This window comes from Natator depressus, chromosome 6 (assembly GCF_965152275.1).
Source record: "Natator depressus isolate rNatDep1 chromosome 6, rNatDep2.hap1, whole genome shotgun sequence".
Lineage (NCBI taxonomy): Eukaryota > Metazoa > Chordata > Testudines > Cheloniidae > Natator > Natator depressus.
The window spans coordinates 62,563,069-62,582,937 of NC_134239.1; the positions used below are offsets into that span (position 1 = coordinate 62,563,069).

At 46.2% G+C, this 19,869-nt stretch overlaps 1 protein-coding gene across 1 annotated transcript in view; it reads right to left on the bottom strand.

Moving 5' to 3' along the window:
• Positions 1-18,404, bottom strand: part of ARG2 (arginase 2) — a 37,093-nt gene extending 18,689 nt beyond the window's left edge. The window contains exons 1-2 of the mRNA XM_074955504.1: positions 18,193-18,404; positions 17,614-17,686 (exon numbers count right to left, since the gene is read on the bottom strand). Of these exons, the coding sequence (XP_074811605.1) occupies positions 17,614-17,686; positions 18,193-18,309 (190 nt within the window). The 5' untranslated portion in view covers positions 18,310-18,404. The remainder of the gene's footprint in view (positions 1-17,613; positions 17,687-18,192) is intronic.
• Positions 18,405-19,869: the final 1,465 nt, after the last annotated feature.

Here is a 19,869-nt window from a genome sequence, read left to right on the forward strand (position 1 = left end):
ACAGCGAGGCCATACTGTCTGTCAGCACTCACCACCTTGCCTGCCAGGTGCGATAGAAAGACTCTGCAGGCCAAGCGTACTGCTCTGAGCTCCTTGATGTTTATGTGTAACATCATCTCCTCCAGGGACCACATGCCCTGGGTCTGGAGGCCACTGAGATGTGCTCCCCAGCCGAGGTGTCTGATGAACTTGATCGAGTGATGAGGGCTGTTGAATGGAACTCCTTCTAGGACCGCCCTGGAGTTGGTCCATCATCATAGCGAGGTAAGTATCGTCGGTGGGATGGTAACAATCTTTTCCAGGTGATCTCTGGACTGGAAATAGTCACCAACCACTGCTGTAAGGGCCATATCCTGAGCCTGGCATGGCAGATGACATATGTATGTCCCAGCAGACGCAGGCAAATCCTGGCTGTGGTCGGGGGAATGCGGAGACTCCCGCAATGAGGTCCAGCATCATCTGGAATCTCTCCTGCAGGAGAAACACTCTGGAGCAGGTGGAGTCAAGCACCGCTCCGATAAACTCTATCCTCTGCACTGGAACGAACGTCGACTTTTTGCCATTTACCAGCAGGCCCAGGGATCTGCATGTGGCCTGCAGCATCACAACATCCTTCTAAACTTGGAGTGGCCTTTGAAGAGCCAGTCGTCTAGGTATGGGTAGATCTGGATACCTCAACATCTGAGGTAAGCAGTTAGTACTGACATGCACTTTGTGAACACCCTTGGTGCTGTTGTGAGGCCAAATGGGAGGACCGCGAACTGATAGTGGTTGGATCTCACCATGAAATGTAGGAAGCGTCTGTGACCTTGAAAGATCGCTATGTGGAAATAAGAGTCCTTCAAATCAAGGGCAGCATACCAGTCTCCCAGATCCAAGGAGGGGATGATGGAGGCCAGGCAGACCATGCAGAACTTCAGCTTCCTTAGCTATTTGTTGAGGTCTCGCAGGTCCAGGATGGGATGTAGACCACCCTTGGCCTTTGGGATTAAAAAGTACCAGGAATAGAACCCCTTGTTCCTGTACTTGCAAGGAACATTTTCCACCACCCCAGCTACAGCAACCCTTCTACCTCCTGCACGAGAAGACTCTTGTGAGAGGGGTCCCTGAAGAGGAGGTTAGAAAGAAACTGGAGGGTATAACCCTGCGCCACAGTATTGGGGACCCAGCAGTCCAAAGTTATAGTGGTTCATGCGGGGAGAAAAAAAGAAAGGCAGTTGGAAAACAGTGAGAAAGATGGATCCAGGGCATAGTCTGGTAGCTTGCCCTCGAGCCCACCTTCAGAATGCTTGCTTGCCCCTTGCGGCTTGAGCCCGATTGGGCAGAGAGTGGCGGTGGGTGGCTCGGGCGGCACTCGTAGTCCCTACTCTTTTTATGGGGCAGTTCCTGCCTGGTTTGGCTCCCTTGACCCTGAGATGGCTGCAGTTTGAATCGTTTACAGGCTGGACTGGGAACATACACCCCTAGAGTTTTCGGGGTAGTGGGGGAGTCTTTCAGTCCATGCAGCTTACTGTCAGTCTGCTCTGCAAACAGGGCCTGGCTGTGGAAGGGGAGGTCCTGCATTGACTGCTGAGCCTCAGCTGACAGACTCGAGAGGAGCAGCCAGGACGCCTCTGCATGGAAATGCCCAAGGCCATGGTGCGAGCCGCGGAGTCTGCTGCGTCCAAGGCTGCTCGGAGGGCTGCTCTGGCTGCACCCGTGCCCTCTTCGAGGATTGCCCGGAACTCCATCCTGGACCCTTTGGGCAGAGACACCTTGAATTTGGCCATGGCCTGCCACATGTCACAGCAGCAAGGAGGGCTTGGTGATTGGCCACTCTCAACTGAAGGCTGGAAGACGAATAAATTTTTCGCCCAAACAGATCCAGTCTCTTTGAGTCTTTATACTTGGGTGTAGCCCCAAGTTAACCAGAGGGAGAGACAGGGTCAACAGTCTCAACTACGAGGGAGTTTAGGGCTGGTTCTGTATAGAGATACTTATGCCCTTTAGCTAGCACAAAATATCTGCGCTCAGCCCTTTTTGAAATGGATGGCAGGGAGGAGAAGGTTTGCCATAGGGTATTAATACTTTTCAAAAACCCCTTGTGTAGGGGTAAAGCCACCCTAGCGGGTGCCATACAACAAAGAACATCAAACAACAAGGCTGATGGCTCCTCAAGGGGAGCAGCAGGCTGCTCTAGGAGGAGGACAGACTGCTAGTCCCCCAGTTTCCAGGGAGAGGCCTGACGCACGACAGAGCCTATACCCTTGTCTGTGGATGGGCCAGACTCCCTGAAGAGAAGGCAGCTGGACTATACGCTCTGGTTGCTAACCAGCAGACACAGAGCTGGACTGTGACTTAACCAAGGCCACCCCCTGACGATCCAAAGGAAGAGAAGCCAGTGGCTCACCTGGGACTGTTTTGTTTTCCTAGTCTGTGTTCTTTTCTTTGTTCCCTTGGAGCCCTGGAAGGGGTAAGACTCCAAAGGAACTCAGCTGAAGTACATAACCCCGTCACACCCCAAAGGGGTACTGCAAAGGGATCAGAACCACGACACCGCCACACCAACTTTCACATTTTAACAAACAAGGTCACAGTATGTAAATGAATCAAAGTCAACTGGATGCCAACTGGAGACACAGGCAACTCACTGAAATGAATACCTTCAAAACAGTTTGCAACCACCTGGAAATAAAACTAAATTTTATTTTTTTTTAAAAAAGGAAGACAGCATCTTCAAGAAGGGTTTCCCTCTCCATTTCCTGCTTTTGTTATGGAAATAATCATACAAAATGCAAAAAGTTTGGGCTTGGAGCAAGAATAAGCAGGACAGTAAATAACTCTTGAGGGATGGTTTAGCAGCCTGGCTTTTTCCAGCAACGTGTCTGTCTCTAGACATATCAAATGCTTTCTGTAGTTGCAGAGTCTGGCTCAGATTTCTCTGGATGACTTAACAGTCTTAGCTGAGAATGTGCATCTGAGAGGACTACATGAAAACACTCTCAGGAGCAAAGACACTCACCTTCTCCTGGAACCTTTACAATATACACTCTTCTTACTAGATATTATTTAAACACCAGAGGCTGGGACTTTAGCTAAGCAAGACAAGAGTCCTACTGCAAGGATCTTACAAGCTGTATTAGAAATTTTATTAAAGCTAATGTTAAAAAAAAAAAAGATATAATCCATAGGTTGGGAAAAGAGTGTCTGTACATCTGGGTATAGTGCTTAGATTATCCACAAAGTTTGTTTTTAAAGTCATATTATACATAGAGTATATAATCAGCAATAACCCAAATTTAGGTGAATAGATTTAACAATACAGTTTAGATATTAGAATTCGAATACTTGGGTACATCACTCATGAAAAGGTTGTACAGAGATTTGGTTGTGGAAAGCAAAAATGTATCAGAGTGGAGATTGTCCCTCAGTAATTGAGAATTAGGTTGGTTGTCCATTTAGAAAAATACAATCCATGAGGAAAGCATGTTAGTTGTAGTATGTGCAGTCAGGAAAGTAACAACAACAAGCACACACAAGATAAATAGGATGGGATGCAAGAGGACTGACTAGTGACCTTGAGACAACTTTATTTATCTCTCTCAGATATAAGATAGATAGATGAGGACTACTAACAAACTTTATGATCAGCTGCCCAGGAGCTGAAGTTAGAATGATGAACCAACACTTACTGCCAGCTCCTAGCCTCTCATTTATGAGTCTGTTGAATGGCAGAGTGAACCAACAAGTGAAATGAACAAGAATTTAAGTCGATTTCACTTGTACTTATTATAGCCATTTTCCAGTCAGTTTCTGTTTCAGGTCTTACGCACTAGCATCATAACTGTAGCCAAGTTTGGAACACAAACTGCCATACTGGATCAGCATGGTCCACCTAGTGCAGCATTCTTTAAAACAAATAAAAACCATAACAAACAAAAGGAACAACAAATGGCACTTGGCTGTTAATCAAGTATGCAGATAGAGTACGTGGAGTATGTGCACCCAGCTCTGGAAATAGAGTTATTCTCTCTCTAGTCTTCCTGGAAAGACACTTTTGAGTTACTTTATATGAAGGATGCTATAGCTTTAACTGCAGCAGCTCCTAGTAAGGTTAGAGACAACCTACTGCAGAAGATTAAGAACAGACAATTCAGCCCCTCTCCAGTATCTTCTTAAAACAAAACAAAAAACCCTCAAAGCACCTAACAACCATTAGTGAATATATTACTCATTTATTTTACTAAAAGCCTAACAACCCCCTTATTAATTACCTACAGTATTCCCCCCCCCCCCAAAATATAGATGGGGAAAACTGAGGATTAGAATAGCTAACTAATCTGCTCAATGTCATACATATAATCTGAAAAAACCAGAGACCGAGCAAAGTCTCTTTATCCCCAGTTCTGTGCTGTCACCATAAGACAATCCTTCTGCGCCTATTTTGTTTTTTCTGTTTCTTAATTTCAATTATTATTTTGTACTAAGTTTTAGGAAAGCAGCCACATAAAATATTATACACAATATATGTGAAGTTGAACTGTCTTATGTACATAAAAGTCTTCCTGTGCTCCTGCACCAATCAGCATTTTTGGAGTTCTGTCTCTGTGCTCTTCTACGTTTCTTTAACTGTCTCTTCTATGCTGAGGAGACTAGTTTCTCTCACTGAACCAACCTAAGAGGCAAAACACGGCAATAAAGGATTTAAATGCACGTGAACATGATGTTTAAAAAGGAAGAGAATGATGCCAGGCATAGAGAGTGGGCAGACACTGAGCCAAAATTCCCTGTGCAGATCAGGCAGTGCACCTCTACCAGTTCTGGATCTCCAAACAACTGTCACCTCAGTCCAGAACTGCAGTATCTTCTGCCATTCCTGTGCCAAACTGTGTCTGTTTCATGCGGTGAAGAAAGTTTCACTGGAAAACTGGGAAGCGACCAGCAAACTCACCACACTTGTGACCTAACCAACAGTAGTTGAAAAGACCCTTTTCAAAAGGAGTAATTTCCAGACACAGCTGGTTAAAGACTAAATAGATCACTGCCTGACAATTCTGTTCCTTCTATTGGTGCAAATCAGATATATCAGATTATAACTACACACCTGTCTGTCAAAGCTAATTGTCAAAGGGACTCTCAGCCCACAGGGTTCCTCCCTCTGCCTACTAGGCTAAGCAACAGCTGCTTTGGATGCCATCACTTCCCTACCAAGACTAGAGATAAACCTCTTTATTATACAGAGGTTCCCAGTTTGTAAATGGGAAAGACCTCAGAGAAACATAATAAATGATTTAAGGGCTGGAGTGGCTGATTTATGATAGATAAAAAGGACGCTATCAGCTCAAATCAGGCTCAAGCTTTAAAAGATAAGTCAGATCAAATGGAAATATTTTCATGATCTTTTTTAAAAATTCCCCTGTAGCACTTACGACCCACACTTTGCAGCACTTTGTTACTGCCCAAGAACCTGAAATTTAAGTGACCTAAAAACAAAGAGGAATTGTTTAGTGTGTTTTCATGGTTAGAGAGATGAATGCCAAAAGTAAATAGACTGTCTACCTTAGCTATCTATTTTAGAATTTTTTGCTGCCACCCATCACCATAGTATCTGACAGCCTTCTATGTAAAATCAATTCATCACAATAGCCAAGCCCCTAGTGATGGATTTCACGGAGTATCTGGCTTGCCTCTTGTTTCAGGGTAAAAACTCTGCTTTTTTGGGATGGGGGTGGTGTTGTGTGTTACAGGTTTTGGGCGGTAGGGGAATGTTAGTGTGAGTGTCACATTTATGCTGGCATAACTAGCAAAAAGACAAACATTCAAATAGTTTTTAAAAACCTAATGTCCTATCTGTTTCGTAGGTAAGCAAACTTGTGATAAATAGTGGTGTACAGGGATGGAAAGCAGGTTATGTGGTTTTGCCACTTTCATCCCTTTGCTGTATAAATTACACTTGGTTTGCATACTCACTGAATACCAAATGAGAGTCAGGGGTGGATGAAGCAGGAAAACCAACTAACAATAAAGTGCAAGATAAAGCAGTTCCCCACCGTCCCTGTCTTTTAGTATGTTTGTACAGAACCTAGGACATATGGGGCCCCAGGTTTAGTTGGGGCTTCTAGGCATTACCTTCCTACTACTAACAACCCTATGAGGTTGGATTTTCATCTTTGTAGCACCTGTTTAAATACAAAGTGATTCCACTGATTTCAGTGAAGGTACTGATCCTCATACTTCACCTTCCAAGAAGTATTTAAGAGTGTGACCAAGCAGAAGAAAAGTGTTAAAGACCAAAAGTAATGCCATGAAACTGAGCAATCAAAAGTTTAGGTTGAATATGAGGAAACATTTCCTAACAGTAAAGTCTATTTGGCTGTGGAATAATCTCCAGGGAAGTGGAGAATGCGCCATCACTGAAGATATTTAAATCTGGACTGGACAAAGAACAAGAGAACACATGATAGGATCAGCACTGTGCTGGCTCCTGAAGTGGGGCCCGGATGGGGCTTAGTGATTCTTTCCATCTGATATCTAGGACTATTTTCAAAACAATTTAAAAAAATTGAACTTCGAACAGATGTTTACGTTCTATACTGCAATCCAGCAAACATGTCCTAGCTACTCCAAAGGAATATCCAGACAGCCAAGCAAGTCCTGCCCTCAATTTGCAAGGGACAGCACAAACTGACCTGGGTTAGCCTGATTTCAGAGCTGACCAAGCATCTACATTAATGTATTTAATGCAGGACCATATTTAATCAAACTATTTAGGATCTGCTCTCCTTGGTGCACATGCTAACTCCTGGATATTTGGGGAAGATAAAATCCTAACAGACTGGATGATGTTCATTACCGGCCTTCCCTTTAAGTGAAATGCACCTCTTCACTTAGCTCCCACAAGAGGAAACTTCCACTAGCAGATAAAATTCCTCTAAATCTGTGCAGGGAAATTATTTCTGGCCCAATAGTTCTGGAAACTGAGGATCTCCATTTAACCACAACATCTCTACAGTGCAGGCAGCAGCACCACCCTGCCAACGTGGCTCATTCCTGAACCGTAAGCCGCAGCTCTAGAGCTCACAAGGAAATTCAGTCTTCATGCCCTCTCTGCGGATACTGCCACTGCGGTGTTTTTTTATGATGCAGGGACTAGAGTGCTGGCAATTGAATGGGGATACCACACAAAGAGGCAACTGGAAAATCATCAGTCAGGAATGACCTTCAATTCACTGCTTGCTTGGGCTGGACTGGAAATGATCTAAAGGTGAAAGACTTCCATAGCCAGTTTCCAGGCTGCCATTCTAAACCCTGGGACTACTATGTAGAAGGCTGACTGATACATGATGCAAGCAACCGGAAAAAATCCCACTTTGACCATTTACTGCTATATTTCATTATGTAACTGTTTGCTCACACAAAAACAGTAATCCTGCTTATACAATGGCTCTTCCATCTCTGATTACTGCCGTGGTAACTTCGTGACTCATCAGGCAGGCAAACAGGCAAAAGGGAAAGGTTTTCATGGGGAACCAAGAATGATCTCTAAAAAAAACATCCTTAAACACTCCCTTTTCTCTGTACAAAGCAAGAGGCTACTAGGTACAACCATCCCTCCCACAGACCAGATCAGGGAGCCTGGGATCTAAGGAAGCCAGGTAGCTTTTTGGTAGCTGGCATGCCATAGTGGTGAGCTCAGGATGTACTAGGCTCTACTTGTACATCTATGTATACCTTGCAGGCACTTCTGTATGAATGTCAGCAAGAGGACATGATTAGAGAGCTAGCAGATGAGTCATTCATTATGATCGTGACCGGTGCATAAAGAAGCCTGTTCTGAAGCAGTTTTAATCCACTAGGCTAAGTGGAGAAAAATCTCCCCTATTGACAGGAGGGTAAGGAGATGCTGTCTTCTGTATAGATGTGAATCTAGGACACCCAAGTGCACAACATCTGGGGATTGTGTGATCAGCTCTGAAGCAAGAGGGCAGAATGGCAGCAGGAGACATTGCTGCTTCTAAAGACTTCCTAAGCTGTGGAATAGTCTCCTACTGGAGAAGGATCAGAGTGTGATAAATTTAACACTAGGCTGAAAAAAAAAAAAAGCCACCCAGTGATATACACACATATACACACACTGACAGGAAGATGCACTGAATGGTTTAATAGGGCTGTCTCATCTATTGTATTTCACACCCGGATACCCTCATCCTACTTCTCTGCACATCTTATGAGATTTAGCTCCAAGAAAACATTTCTTTAATCTGTTTTAACACTAGATGATCTCTATCTTCTGCCCACCCATAAAACCAAAACAGTCAACTACCATTCAAACTCAGTGCTCTCAAGGTTGTCCACAAACCCGGACATTTCCCAGCTCATCACATTTCCCAACCTCCCTCGCCTGCATATCCCTCCCATGTCAGTGTCCCACGGGGTCTGGGCCCTCGAACATTAATGAGTGCCCCAAAAAATCAGTTTCTAGGCTTGGGAAACATTTACATTGTAGAGCTGCATCAGAACAGGGTATTCTGATGCAACCTCAATGTGTTGTAACATAACATGACAACGTTACTGTGCTGCACAAGCCCTGTAACTGGCAAATCCAGATACTTGGGTAGCCAGTTCCAGGAATTCCTGGAAGGTGGCCAGAAGCCAGAGAATATGAATTTGATCATCATAACTATTCTGACATTATTTTACCGCTTTCCCAAGTTTCCCATGTTACTGAACCCTTTACGGTCTTCTCTGGGTGTCCAAGCCCCAGCATTAGAATCTTCCCTCACTTACATTTCCAATTTCCTTCAAACCCACAATGAGCTTAAAGCCAGCAAAGCAGCATGTTCCTAACCACATCAGGTCCCACTATAACGAATCTCTCCCCAACAACAAGCTCATTGTTCTTTACCATTACATGAGATTACCTACCTGGGAAAATCAATGTTAAGAAAAATAAAAAGCAGGAATGAATCATTGCTTTCCCCAGTTCCTTCGGACACTAATAGCACTTCCAAAAGACTCATGGGGGAAGAGACAACTCAGCATTACCAGATCACTTCATTTTTTGCGCGTGCGCCACGGGGGGTGGGGGGGGGGGTTGGAGTTTAGCTTTTTGATAGCTGATTTGGGTGCCAAATTCCTGATATTTTGCCTGATGGTTTTACCACTAAAAGTTGCTTCTTCCACCCAAAAACAACACACTATGGGTTCCTGAAAAAACTGCGAATTTCAAGCTTTCAGGTCTCATGTCTTTCAGAGGAGAGGCAAAACCAAAGTCTCAACCAACAAAATGGTAGTTAAAGATTCCACGGCACCTAAAAACAAACAAAGGAATATACCAAAATCCAGTTCAGATAACTAAGTTCTGCCCCCGCATCAACCCCATATGTAGCTCGAACTAGAAATCCTATTCTTCCCTCTTTCCTTCTATCTCAGAGGTGGCTGAATTTTAGCCATGGATAAACTGATCCACATATACATAAAAATTGTTAAGTGCTTTGAGATGAAAGAAAAACAAAGCTCTCTGTTCTTTGACTCCAGGGCCTTATGTCATCTTAGTAAAACTGGGGGTGGGAAGAAAAGGAGAGGGGGATGGACACACAAGAGGAAGAGTTAGGAAATAAAGGTTCCTGTTTTACATCAATTTAGCTTAAATCGATTTAATGGTTTAAATTGGATTAAGAGCATCCGCACTGTGATCGAGTGCACTGTAATGATTTTTAAACAGATCAAGTTAAACTGTTGCAGATTTGAATACAGACAAAACCTAAGGGGGCACATTCCAAGGATCACGAGGCAGAGAATTTTCAATTTCCCAAAAGAGGACATGTGACAGGAAAGTCTCACTTCAAAGAACAAGTAAAGAGTCTCTCCCAGTAATAAAGAGGGCTATGAAGCAGACAGCTGATTATTTAATGAGTGTCCAGACTCCAAGCTGAGTGTTTGTGCTTTGATTGTTGGCATCTTCATAGGTTGTAACTAGCCTTTGAAGTTAATACCACTTCGGGCTGGTCTATGCTTGAAAGTATAATCAGGTCTGTTGGGGGGGGGGGTGATTTATTTATTACTGATGCAGATATACCGCTACAAACCCTAGTGTGGATTTAACAGGTGCTTACACTAGTATAACTTACTCCAGTTCGGGAAGCAAACTAAAGTATACTGATATAAGCACCTTTAAACTGGTATTACTACCTACAACCTACACGCGGGTTTTCCCCCCCCACACTAATTATGCCGGTATAGTTAAAATGGCAAAGCTGTCTAGTATCAACAGGCCCTTAGATGAACAGCATGTTGGAGAAGAGTGCTCACACTATTTTGCTTTGTAGGGCAGGTGAAATGATCACAGGGCATTAGATTACACTGGGGCCCTTTGTCCAGAGTGGGCTTTTCTGAAAATATTTCCCATCACTGCTAACATGGACGCTGCTCCCCTGGTGCTATCAATGGGTGAGAACAAAAGGGAATGGTGGCGACCAGCATCTTTAACCCCTCTGTAGTCTAGATCAATGGTCCCCAAACTTTTCACATTGCGCCCCCCCCCTCCACCCCAGGATCCAGGGCTGGGAGCAGGGTTGTGGCTCCTGGGGGATTGGGCGCAGTCAGGGTAAGGGGGCCAAGGCTGGGGCCGGGTCTGGTCTGGGGCCCAGGCCCAAGGCTGGGGGAGGGAGCTGAGGCTGGACTGGGACCAGGAGTGGAGCTGCAGTCGGGGCCATGGCCTGGACCACAGCTGGGGGCGGGGCTGGAGCAGAGCTGGGGGGGGGGGCTGGACTAGGCTCCCTCCCCAGTGCCCCACACCCTGTGGGGACTGGCCCAGGCCCTGCTGTGCTCCCCCTACCCCTGAATATTCCTCTGTGCCCCCCTAGGAGGGCATGTCCCACAGTTTGGGGGCCATTGGTCTAGACCCACTAAGTACATAATAGATGACACACTGATTAAAATGCTAGCAGTTACCTATAACTTTGTCTACACAAGTGCTCCAGCAGTCACTGCACAAGCATTAGTAATAGTGGAAAATATGAGAAAAAGCCTAGTGTGGATACACCTTGGGAGATTTACAGATGAAACCAGAAGCTCATATTTTTAAGAAATCCTTATAAATGGCAGGATTTGATTTTTTCATTGGCCCTGGAAACATGGAAAGGTTGAAAGAGCTTTAATGGACTGAGCCTTGAAGGGAGATGGCTGAGATAGGATCTAGGTTTATGATACATTACATGTAAATCCAACTGGGAATTTGGTATTAAACATTCCACTTGGCATCTGCATATGCCCCATGACCAAACTGAATTCAGGTGATGTCTAAATGGAATGGGTGGGAGCTCGTTTCAATGGACTCCAGGCCAGAGAGTCAGACTCTTATTCAATAGCCTAATCATCTCTTGAATACATGGGTTGCCGATGAGAAGAGTGGGCCCAAGCCTGAAACTTCTGTAAGTCTGACACCTGCAGTAATTCACTTCACCAAGATTTGATTGCCCAGCTCTTAGCACATAATGAGCAGTAACTACATCTGCAGTTAAAAGTTTTGCAGCCCCTTCAGTGGGCATCCAGAGGAAGCTCCATGATTCATTATGGTAGCAAGGAGGAGATATTCTGTGGACCTCCTCTTAGAGCTTGGAGTGTGGGGGCAGAAAGGCTGACTTGCTGTTTTGGAGAAGCAGGTGGTGGTAGCTGCCTTAGAGGCTTCTAAGTCACAAAGGAGTAGAGCTCCTCCCTTTTAGGTTAATCAGCTCTGACAGCAGCTGCCTTCTCCCTACTATGTTGCTCCTGCACAGCCAGAGCAGAGCTCTACTCCTAGAGAGCTTTGAGCTGCCATGTAGAGCTCTTGAGCCTTACAAGAATGAAACATTGCTACTATAGGAGTGAAGGACCCATCATCATAGCACCCTCTCTTGGTAAGTTTCCCTCTACCCCCACAAGCCAGTCCATTAGCCCTCCATGACATTATGTCCCCCTCTCATCTAGTCAGCCGAACTGGGAGGTTGGATCCAGATCCAAACTTCACAACTAATCGTCCCCTTTAGCAAGCCAAACCAAAAACCCACATCTGGCTACCAAACTCTGCAGCTCAGGCACATCTTTAAACTTCAGTAAGTTGTTTTTGTGTTTAAAAAAAATCACACCCGGATCTCCTGTGGTCTGGGGACCCAAATAGCATACCACTGTATTAGTCAGCACACAAGAACTAGGCAGGGGCAGACTAGGACACAAGAGCCTTCATTGCAAGGACAAAAGAGGCGCCCCCCAGGGTGATCAGGGCAGTGTTAGCTCAAGCTGAGGTTATCTACCACTTCTAAGGTCTGAGGAGGGTCTTCTCCTCTGTTAGAAAAGGGGACTGCTAATGCCATTGCCAAGGGGATCTGTGGATTTCAGTTTGTTGAGAGTCTGTACTTCACCTGCAACTGATTGGAGAGGTCAAGGGCCTCCAAGTCCTGAGGCCTCAAGAAATATCACTGTAGGCCAGTCCAAGCCTGCTGTTTACTTTTCTGCACTTCAGTCAGCATGGACAGGCAACATTAACAGCGAAAGTTACAGCAAGTGTCCACCACCACATTGCTTCTGTAGGCCAAACTCACTGTATACACCAGGGGCTCCTTCCCGCCACCCCACAAGCAATGCTCCCATCTCCATCTATTGCAGGGACTCTCTGCAACCCCTTTCCCCACCATGCCAGGACCCCCCTCCCCCCCACAACTTTCCCCACCACCATTCTTATTTATTTTCTTTCTGTCTGGAAGATAAGAAATTCAGGGTGTCAGTACTATAATTTCCAGTGGGAGGATGAGCACAGCCGAGACAGAGAATGACATTAAGTTGAGCATAAGGCCTCACAAACTCGGCCAATTAGATTTTAAAATTTTGTCAGTCTCAGGGGTTAGTAGCAAACTTAGAAGGATAAGATTTTTATCAGTAGATGTCAATAAATATCAATTTCACCATCCACACACAAAGGGATGGAAATCTTCATCAGTAATAACTGAAATTTACAGAGACAAAGAAAGAAAAATGATGCTTGAGAGCTTATTAGTCAAAAATCCAGTGACTTTTGAATTAGGCTTGTTACAAATAGATTAGTGAACACTAAAAACAGGTAGGATCTGTTGATTTAGGGTTACTTTCTTTGTATAGTTAGACATGTGATGTCGACAGTGTGTGTTTTAAACAGGTATAAAGCTTTTAACTTTTTGAATCTCACTGCCAAATAATTTTCAGCAACTATGAAAATTTTTAACATAAAAATGAATGCTGAAATCCCATAATTTTGTGCAACTGAAAATTTAAATCAATAATTGTAAAAAAATGAATAAAAAGCCCAAACATCTATCAAAGTTATAAAACAAAAAAACAAGTTGTGCCAAGCCTAGTTATTGGTAACATAAAGAAGGACTAAACTTCCCTCACCTACAGTTTTTGGCTCAGGATTCTGGTGCATTAGCCAGACCCCAGGAAATCTATTTAAGTCTTTGCTGGAGGCTGTTCTTTGCTGTTGCTAGGAGGGTGAAAGGCAGGTTAGGGGCTCAGACTCATCTCAGCCAAGTGGTGTAAGACTGGGATGTTCTCTGCCTCTTGGCTCCATCCCTCTCTCTCAGTAAGAGCACAAGCGAGCAGCTGAGAAGCAGTGCGTGCCCCAGCCAGCTAGACAACAGCAATACCAACAGCAACCCTTGCTGTAGTGACCTCAGAGTGAAGGGAAAGAAAGGGGCAGCTCAGGACTTCATTGGAAGGAAGTTCAGAAAATTATGCGAGGGGGGAAAGGGGAGAGAGAAGCACAGTGTCCAGATGATCTGGCGGGGAAGGTTAGGGAAGAAGGCAGGGATTGCAAATTCCCTCCCAAAAATATCCATTACTGAGAGTGAGATGTAAAAGGGGCAATACAGGGGCTAATGTACTATGGACATCCAATGAATGTGAGTGCTTCAAAAACTGCATGAATGTGAAGCTGATATTCTCCGACGTTGTACAGGTCAATAAAATATTACATCTCTTTAAGGAGCTACTCAGTCTCACAATATTACCTCCCTCCTCCCACCTAAAGACCAACAGTGGGGGAGGGGGAAGTCACTTAGTTGCTTTGACAGAGTCTTAAGATCTTGGAAAAGGTTTTCAGTGGCTTTGTTCACTCATTTGCTTTGCTGGGAATCGGAGTTTAATAGTGGAATTTAGGTCCAGAAAATTAGATTAGTCATAACCAACAGTGTTGTGCACACAACAGCTGTTTCAAATTCACTTTATTATCTAATGTGACATTAGAAAGATGTAAATGAATAAAAAGAAAAAGGATATAGCTGTGGTTTCAGCGACACTTCAGAGCACTGGGAGAGAGGGGAGATGGGGAACTATAGCAATATTGTATATTTGGAGCTCTCCTGCCAGGCTAAGGGGAAAAATAAAGCATTACTGAATTTCAATCTTATTCCTCATTGGACAATAGCCACACACAAAGCACCCTCTTGCTCAGTGACTTCCTCCCTAACCTTCTATGCCATAGTGCAATAGGCTGTCCCTACCACATATAAAGTTCTCCCCTGTGGATGCTGGCTGAGTCTGTCATTGCTTGTCAGTGAGGGCCCCTTCTGGCAGAGTCGAAAGCAATCCATATACCACCTGACCCTATTCATCAACAGGGCTGCAGAAATTTAAGCAGCAATAAACCACTAAGACAACCACAGACATGAATAGAAAAGCAGCAACTCATATCAGTGCTGGAAAAAGTGTATTTTAGCAACAAAAGATGAGACCACCTTGAAAATTTTTAATATTTAAAGGGACAAAAAAAATTAAGCCCTTCCCCTGCTTTACTGATATTTTGAGTTAGTAAACACTGAGGCCCAGATCCCCAAAACGTATTTAAGCTCCTGACTCCTATTGAAATCAATACAAATTAGGCACCTAATACCTTTGAGGATCCGGGCCTGGAATTTTTTCCCCCACCTTTTATTCATTTTTGGTTTTTTCCCCCATATGACTTGGACACAAAACTACACTTTGTCAATTTCACTTTTAATTTTTACTGTCACAAAAAGATAGCATTTCCAATGTCAAAATAATCGGATATCCCTTCCCCTGAAAATGGGGAGGGGCGGGGAAAAAAAAAAAAAAGAGGGGATGACCCACAAACTGAAACAAAAACAAAAATGCTGCAAACAGAAGAAGTTTTCATGGAAGTTTTGGTTGTCAAGGTCATGGAAACATTTCTATTCAGGTTTGATTTGGTACAACCCCTTAACAAAACTGAATTATTAGACCTTTGCTATTTGAAGACGACCCCATAGTTAATTAACTGATTGGTCAAAGAATTTTGCAGTCACTTGCCAGATAAACTATAAAGAACTGCCTAATCCCCCTTGAGTATTATATCCTCCTTTTATATCTGGTAACTTCTGAGTTTCAGAGATTTTAGATAATTTAAGGCTCTCCAGACGCATTTTTTACTTCAGGATGCCTCAGCCATCAATCATTTTTCTATCATGATATGGCCAAAGGCTGTGTTGTGGCCTACCCAGAGGCTCTGCATGATGCAAAAGGTGAGCGTGGAGTGAGGTGGTACCAGACAACTCATTTATAGACACTAAGCAGTGCAGGCTAGAAGCTTTTAGCTACTAAATCATAAGGAGCTGGGAAGAATAGGGTATACTAAAACCTGTATACTAAAATCTGCTGAACATCAGCATCTGCCTGAATAGGACTCCATGTTGGGGAGATGAAGATATAGCTTCCTGGTGATTAAGGCATTAATTTCCCCTCCGTGCATACACTTCTATGCAATTAGTATCAATAGGATTTACATGCAGGCATCATGAATTAACCCTTTAAGGTCTGACCCTGTGGTCCATTCCACCCGCGCACACACACAGTCCCAAGGAATACAGCCAGCTTTATAAACTATAGATCAGAGGTCCCCAATCTGTGGAGTGCACCCGCCCTGGAGGGCATGGAGAAACATTGTAGGGGGGGGGACGGGACACCTTTGGGGTCCTGATCTGCCCCCATTAAAGGCAGGGAGGGAGCGGCACTCAGCTCCACAATTCAAGCCCAGCCCCTATGACTGGAGGGCGTTAATGGGCCACTTCACTGTGAATGGTCCCTTGAAATGTGTTCAATACTTATGCTAAATAATCTGTTCCACCTCCTATTTAGCTGTAACATTTCTGAGTACCTTTACCAGACCTGAAGGAGAGCACTGCATAAACTCAAAAGCTTGTCTCTCTCACCAACAAAAGATATTACTTCGCCCACCTTGTCTAATATCTTGGGATCAATACAGCTACAACACTGTATAATGTCACCATACACACACACAAACTGACAAAAAAATTCCATTAATCATAATCGAAATTTACAAATAGGCAAAATAAGAAAAGTACTGCTTGCAAAGTACTTTGAGTTTCATTTAAAGATATTTACTTCCTACATTTTGACATACGATGGTGACAAATTGTTTTAATGGTTAACAAAGCTTTCGCATTTTGAATCCATGTCTACTGTCATTAATTATTGTCTGATCCTCCCCATAATTTCCCACAAATGTGAAAGATTAAATTAAAAAAAATTAAAAAGCCCCTGAGAGGAGCCCAGAGCTTAAACCCCATAGTTGTGCAAAACTATCCATCAAACTTTTTTTTTTTTTTTTTTAAATAAAAGTCACATTCTGCCAAGTTTAGCTACTGAGACCACAAGCATGAATTCATGTCTAGTATTTGGCTTGCAAGTTGCCTGACCCTCTTATCCAGCCATTGACAAAAAAAGCAAGGATACTTGTTTTCTCTGGTTCTGAAGCTAGGAGGGAATGGGCCATAAATTGTTGAGACTACACAAGACCAAACATTTGCTTTTGCTTATAGCCAGCCCTACTAACAAACGAGGCAAGATCACATTTTCTTTCTGTTGAGATAGCACTATTCCTATATCCTCTCAATGCAAGACTAGAATTAGATGAAAGATTGGAGACAAAAACCTGAGGTTTTCTTCAGAGAATTCTGGACTCCTTTTGGGGACAGGGCTAGCACATTATTAAGGGGCTGAGCTAAGTAGTTGATTATTTGAAGGAGTGCAGTAAATGAATTAAGTGATTTGCCCTTGCTGCTGACATTCTCAGAAGTAGTGTCTGAATGGTGCCCTGAAATTTACACACACAAAAAACTGGCTCTTCGGTCTGGCACACCCAATTTTCTGTAGACCAAAGCCTCCCTTATGCGCATGCAAATTTGTCAGTCATACATTTAACTGCCCAATATGCACATACACACAATTGATGTCTGTTTTGTGCAAGTTAGTTCTGAGCCACAGAGAAACATTTTTAACAGGAGTATATAGGCTTTTTTCAAGTCTCTATGGCCCATTCAATCCTCAGCCTCTCTGCTGCTGGCCCAGTAGAGATACAGGGTTTTATGATTCATCTTACTTCACAGGAACGAGACAGAGACATTTCCTAGGCAGGAAGGTGCCCACCCCTTCCAGCGGAGAGCTCTGCCTGTGTGGCCGATTCATGTTTCAGCCAAATGAGTCACGCGAAGGCAAAGAGAACGGGGGATACAGGGACGTGCAGTAACCCCAAGCTCCCAAAGGCCCCAGTCATGTCAGCGAGGGGCCACTTTTCCACCCCGCCGCTGCTGCACGAGGCCCACCCCTTACCCAAGCCGGAGAGCCGCTCCGTCAGCCCCGCGTTCCGGATGGCAGCGGGGCCGTGGTCCACCCCTCTTCTCTTCTGTAAGACAAAGGGGCTCCGTCAGGATCCACTGCGGGGCGGGGCGCGGGGCTCACAGAAACCGACTGAGCCGCAGCAATCACACGGAGCCGGGAACCGACCCGGGGGGCGGGGGGTAATTTTCCTTCCCGACCGGCCATCAGCGCGCCGCGGGGTCCGCTTCACGTGGGCGCGGCAGCGTGCCTCCGGTGTCACAGGAGCTTGGAGAGAACCGACCCCCCAGCCGGGGCCACCCTGGGGAAACCCGCTGGGACAGCGAGACAATGCGGCTACGGCGACCAGCCGAGCACGATCCCCACCACCCCCGGGACCCGCCATCGCTACCGGCCGGCCAGCAGGTTCCCCCCTCCCGCGGTCGCAGAGCGTCTCTTGCGGGTGCCTGGGACTGCCGGTCCCTTTGCGATGCGCGGCCGTGAGTCCCTCCGAGCCCGTCTGCCGCCTGGGGTCGGGACACACTCTCACATCCCACCCTTCTGGGGGCGCCTGCTTCCCCCCGCGATGCTCACCTGCCCCCTGGAGAACGGGGCTCCGATCAGCGCCACGGAGTGGGCAGGTTTCTGGAGCTGCAGCGCGGAGTCCGCCTGCTTCCGCAGGAGCCGGGCGAAGCTGCTGCGCAGAGACATGATGCTGAGCCGCTTGCTGCTCGCGCTGCCCCTTTTAACCCGCGCGCGAGCGCCGCTACCTCCCTAGCCACCAGCGCCAGAAGCCGGCTCGGCTCCCCCCGCCCCCACGCGGGCGGAGCCCCGCCCCGGGACACACCCCCGGGTCACCCCCCGGCGGGCCAATGGCAGCGCGGCCGCCCGGGGGTGTGCGACGCGCGTGCGCCCGGCTGCGAACCTGCCGGCAACCTGCTCCTCCGGCCAGCAAGGAGCGTCCCCTCCCCCTCCCTGTGTAGAGACCGGCCCCGCCCCCACACGGGAGATCAACGCAGAGACTCGCCACCCAGCCCCGCCCCTGCGCGCGGGGGGACCTGTCACGCGCCTCTCTGCTGGGCTCCTCGCAGGGGCTGAGCCCTCACCTCTCCCCCGGGCAGCCCCGCCCAGGTTCTGGCTCCTCGCGACCCGCTCCTTCGGGGCCGCTTGGATCCAATGGCCGGGCCCCCATCCCACTTCCAGCGGCCCGCCGCGCTGTGCTCTGCCACTACGGGCGGCCACCTCCCGCCGGTCCAGCGCCAGGCCCATTGTCCTGGCCAGCCTCGCGTCTCCCCGCAGCCACACCCTTCTCCGCCAAAGGCAGGACTGGTGACACCCAGCCTGGACAGACGCGGCATCATGTGCTGCTGGGAGATGGCCGGAGAGGCCGCTGATGGGCGCTGTGCAGTAACTAGATCGTGCCCAGCCGCCCGTGTCCCCCGTTCCGCCAACCGCCCCATTCCAGCGGCCACGTCTCCCCCCGGCGCTACCGCCGTCCTGGGCTCCCCCATTCCTTCCTGCCATTAGAGACAGCAGCACCTAAAGCATGATGCGCTCCGGCTAGCTTAGCTTTAAGCGTGGGGAAACTTCTCTGGATGCTGTATCACTGGCCCTTCGCTAGCTTACACCCGCCGTTTCCAAACAAACAGGGCTGTTCTGCTTTTCCCATACTTAACCGAGGGCATGTCTACACTTAAAACACTGCATCGCTGTAGCACTTTAATGAAGACGCTCTACACCCAGGGAAGAGAGCTGGCCAGCGGCTTTAGTTAATTCGCTTCCCAGTAATTATATCAGCTGGATTGCCGACAGCGCCATCTATAGAGGGGGCTAGGTCGGTATAACTACATTGCTCAGGGATGTGCACTTTTCTCACCCCTGAGCAACATAGTTATGCCGACAGAGGTAGCATAGACCAGACCTGATTTACAAATAACTTCCCTTTCCTGTTTTTTCCCCAGCTCTCTACTCCTCAGAGGAACCATGGTAGTAACAATGCACTTTACTTCCATTTGGACAGTTTGGAGTACCAGTTGGGTGAGAAGAGTTTTTCACAAAAGAGTTAACTGGGGAAAGGAGAGCAATGGTAGGGCCCAATGTGGGGTTAAGGAAAAGGGAGTTAGCCAGAAATGAATTTGGCCAGAAATGAAAACAATGTCTAACCTTAAAGTTCTGCATCATTTCTTGCTTTTTTCTTCTCTTTCCTTCTCTCATTTTCATCATCCAATTTCCTTTCATCTATTTTTCTTCCTTTTTATTTCCTGACCTTTC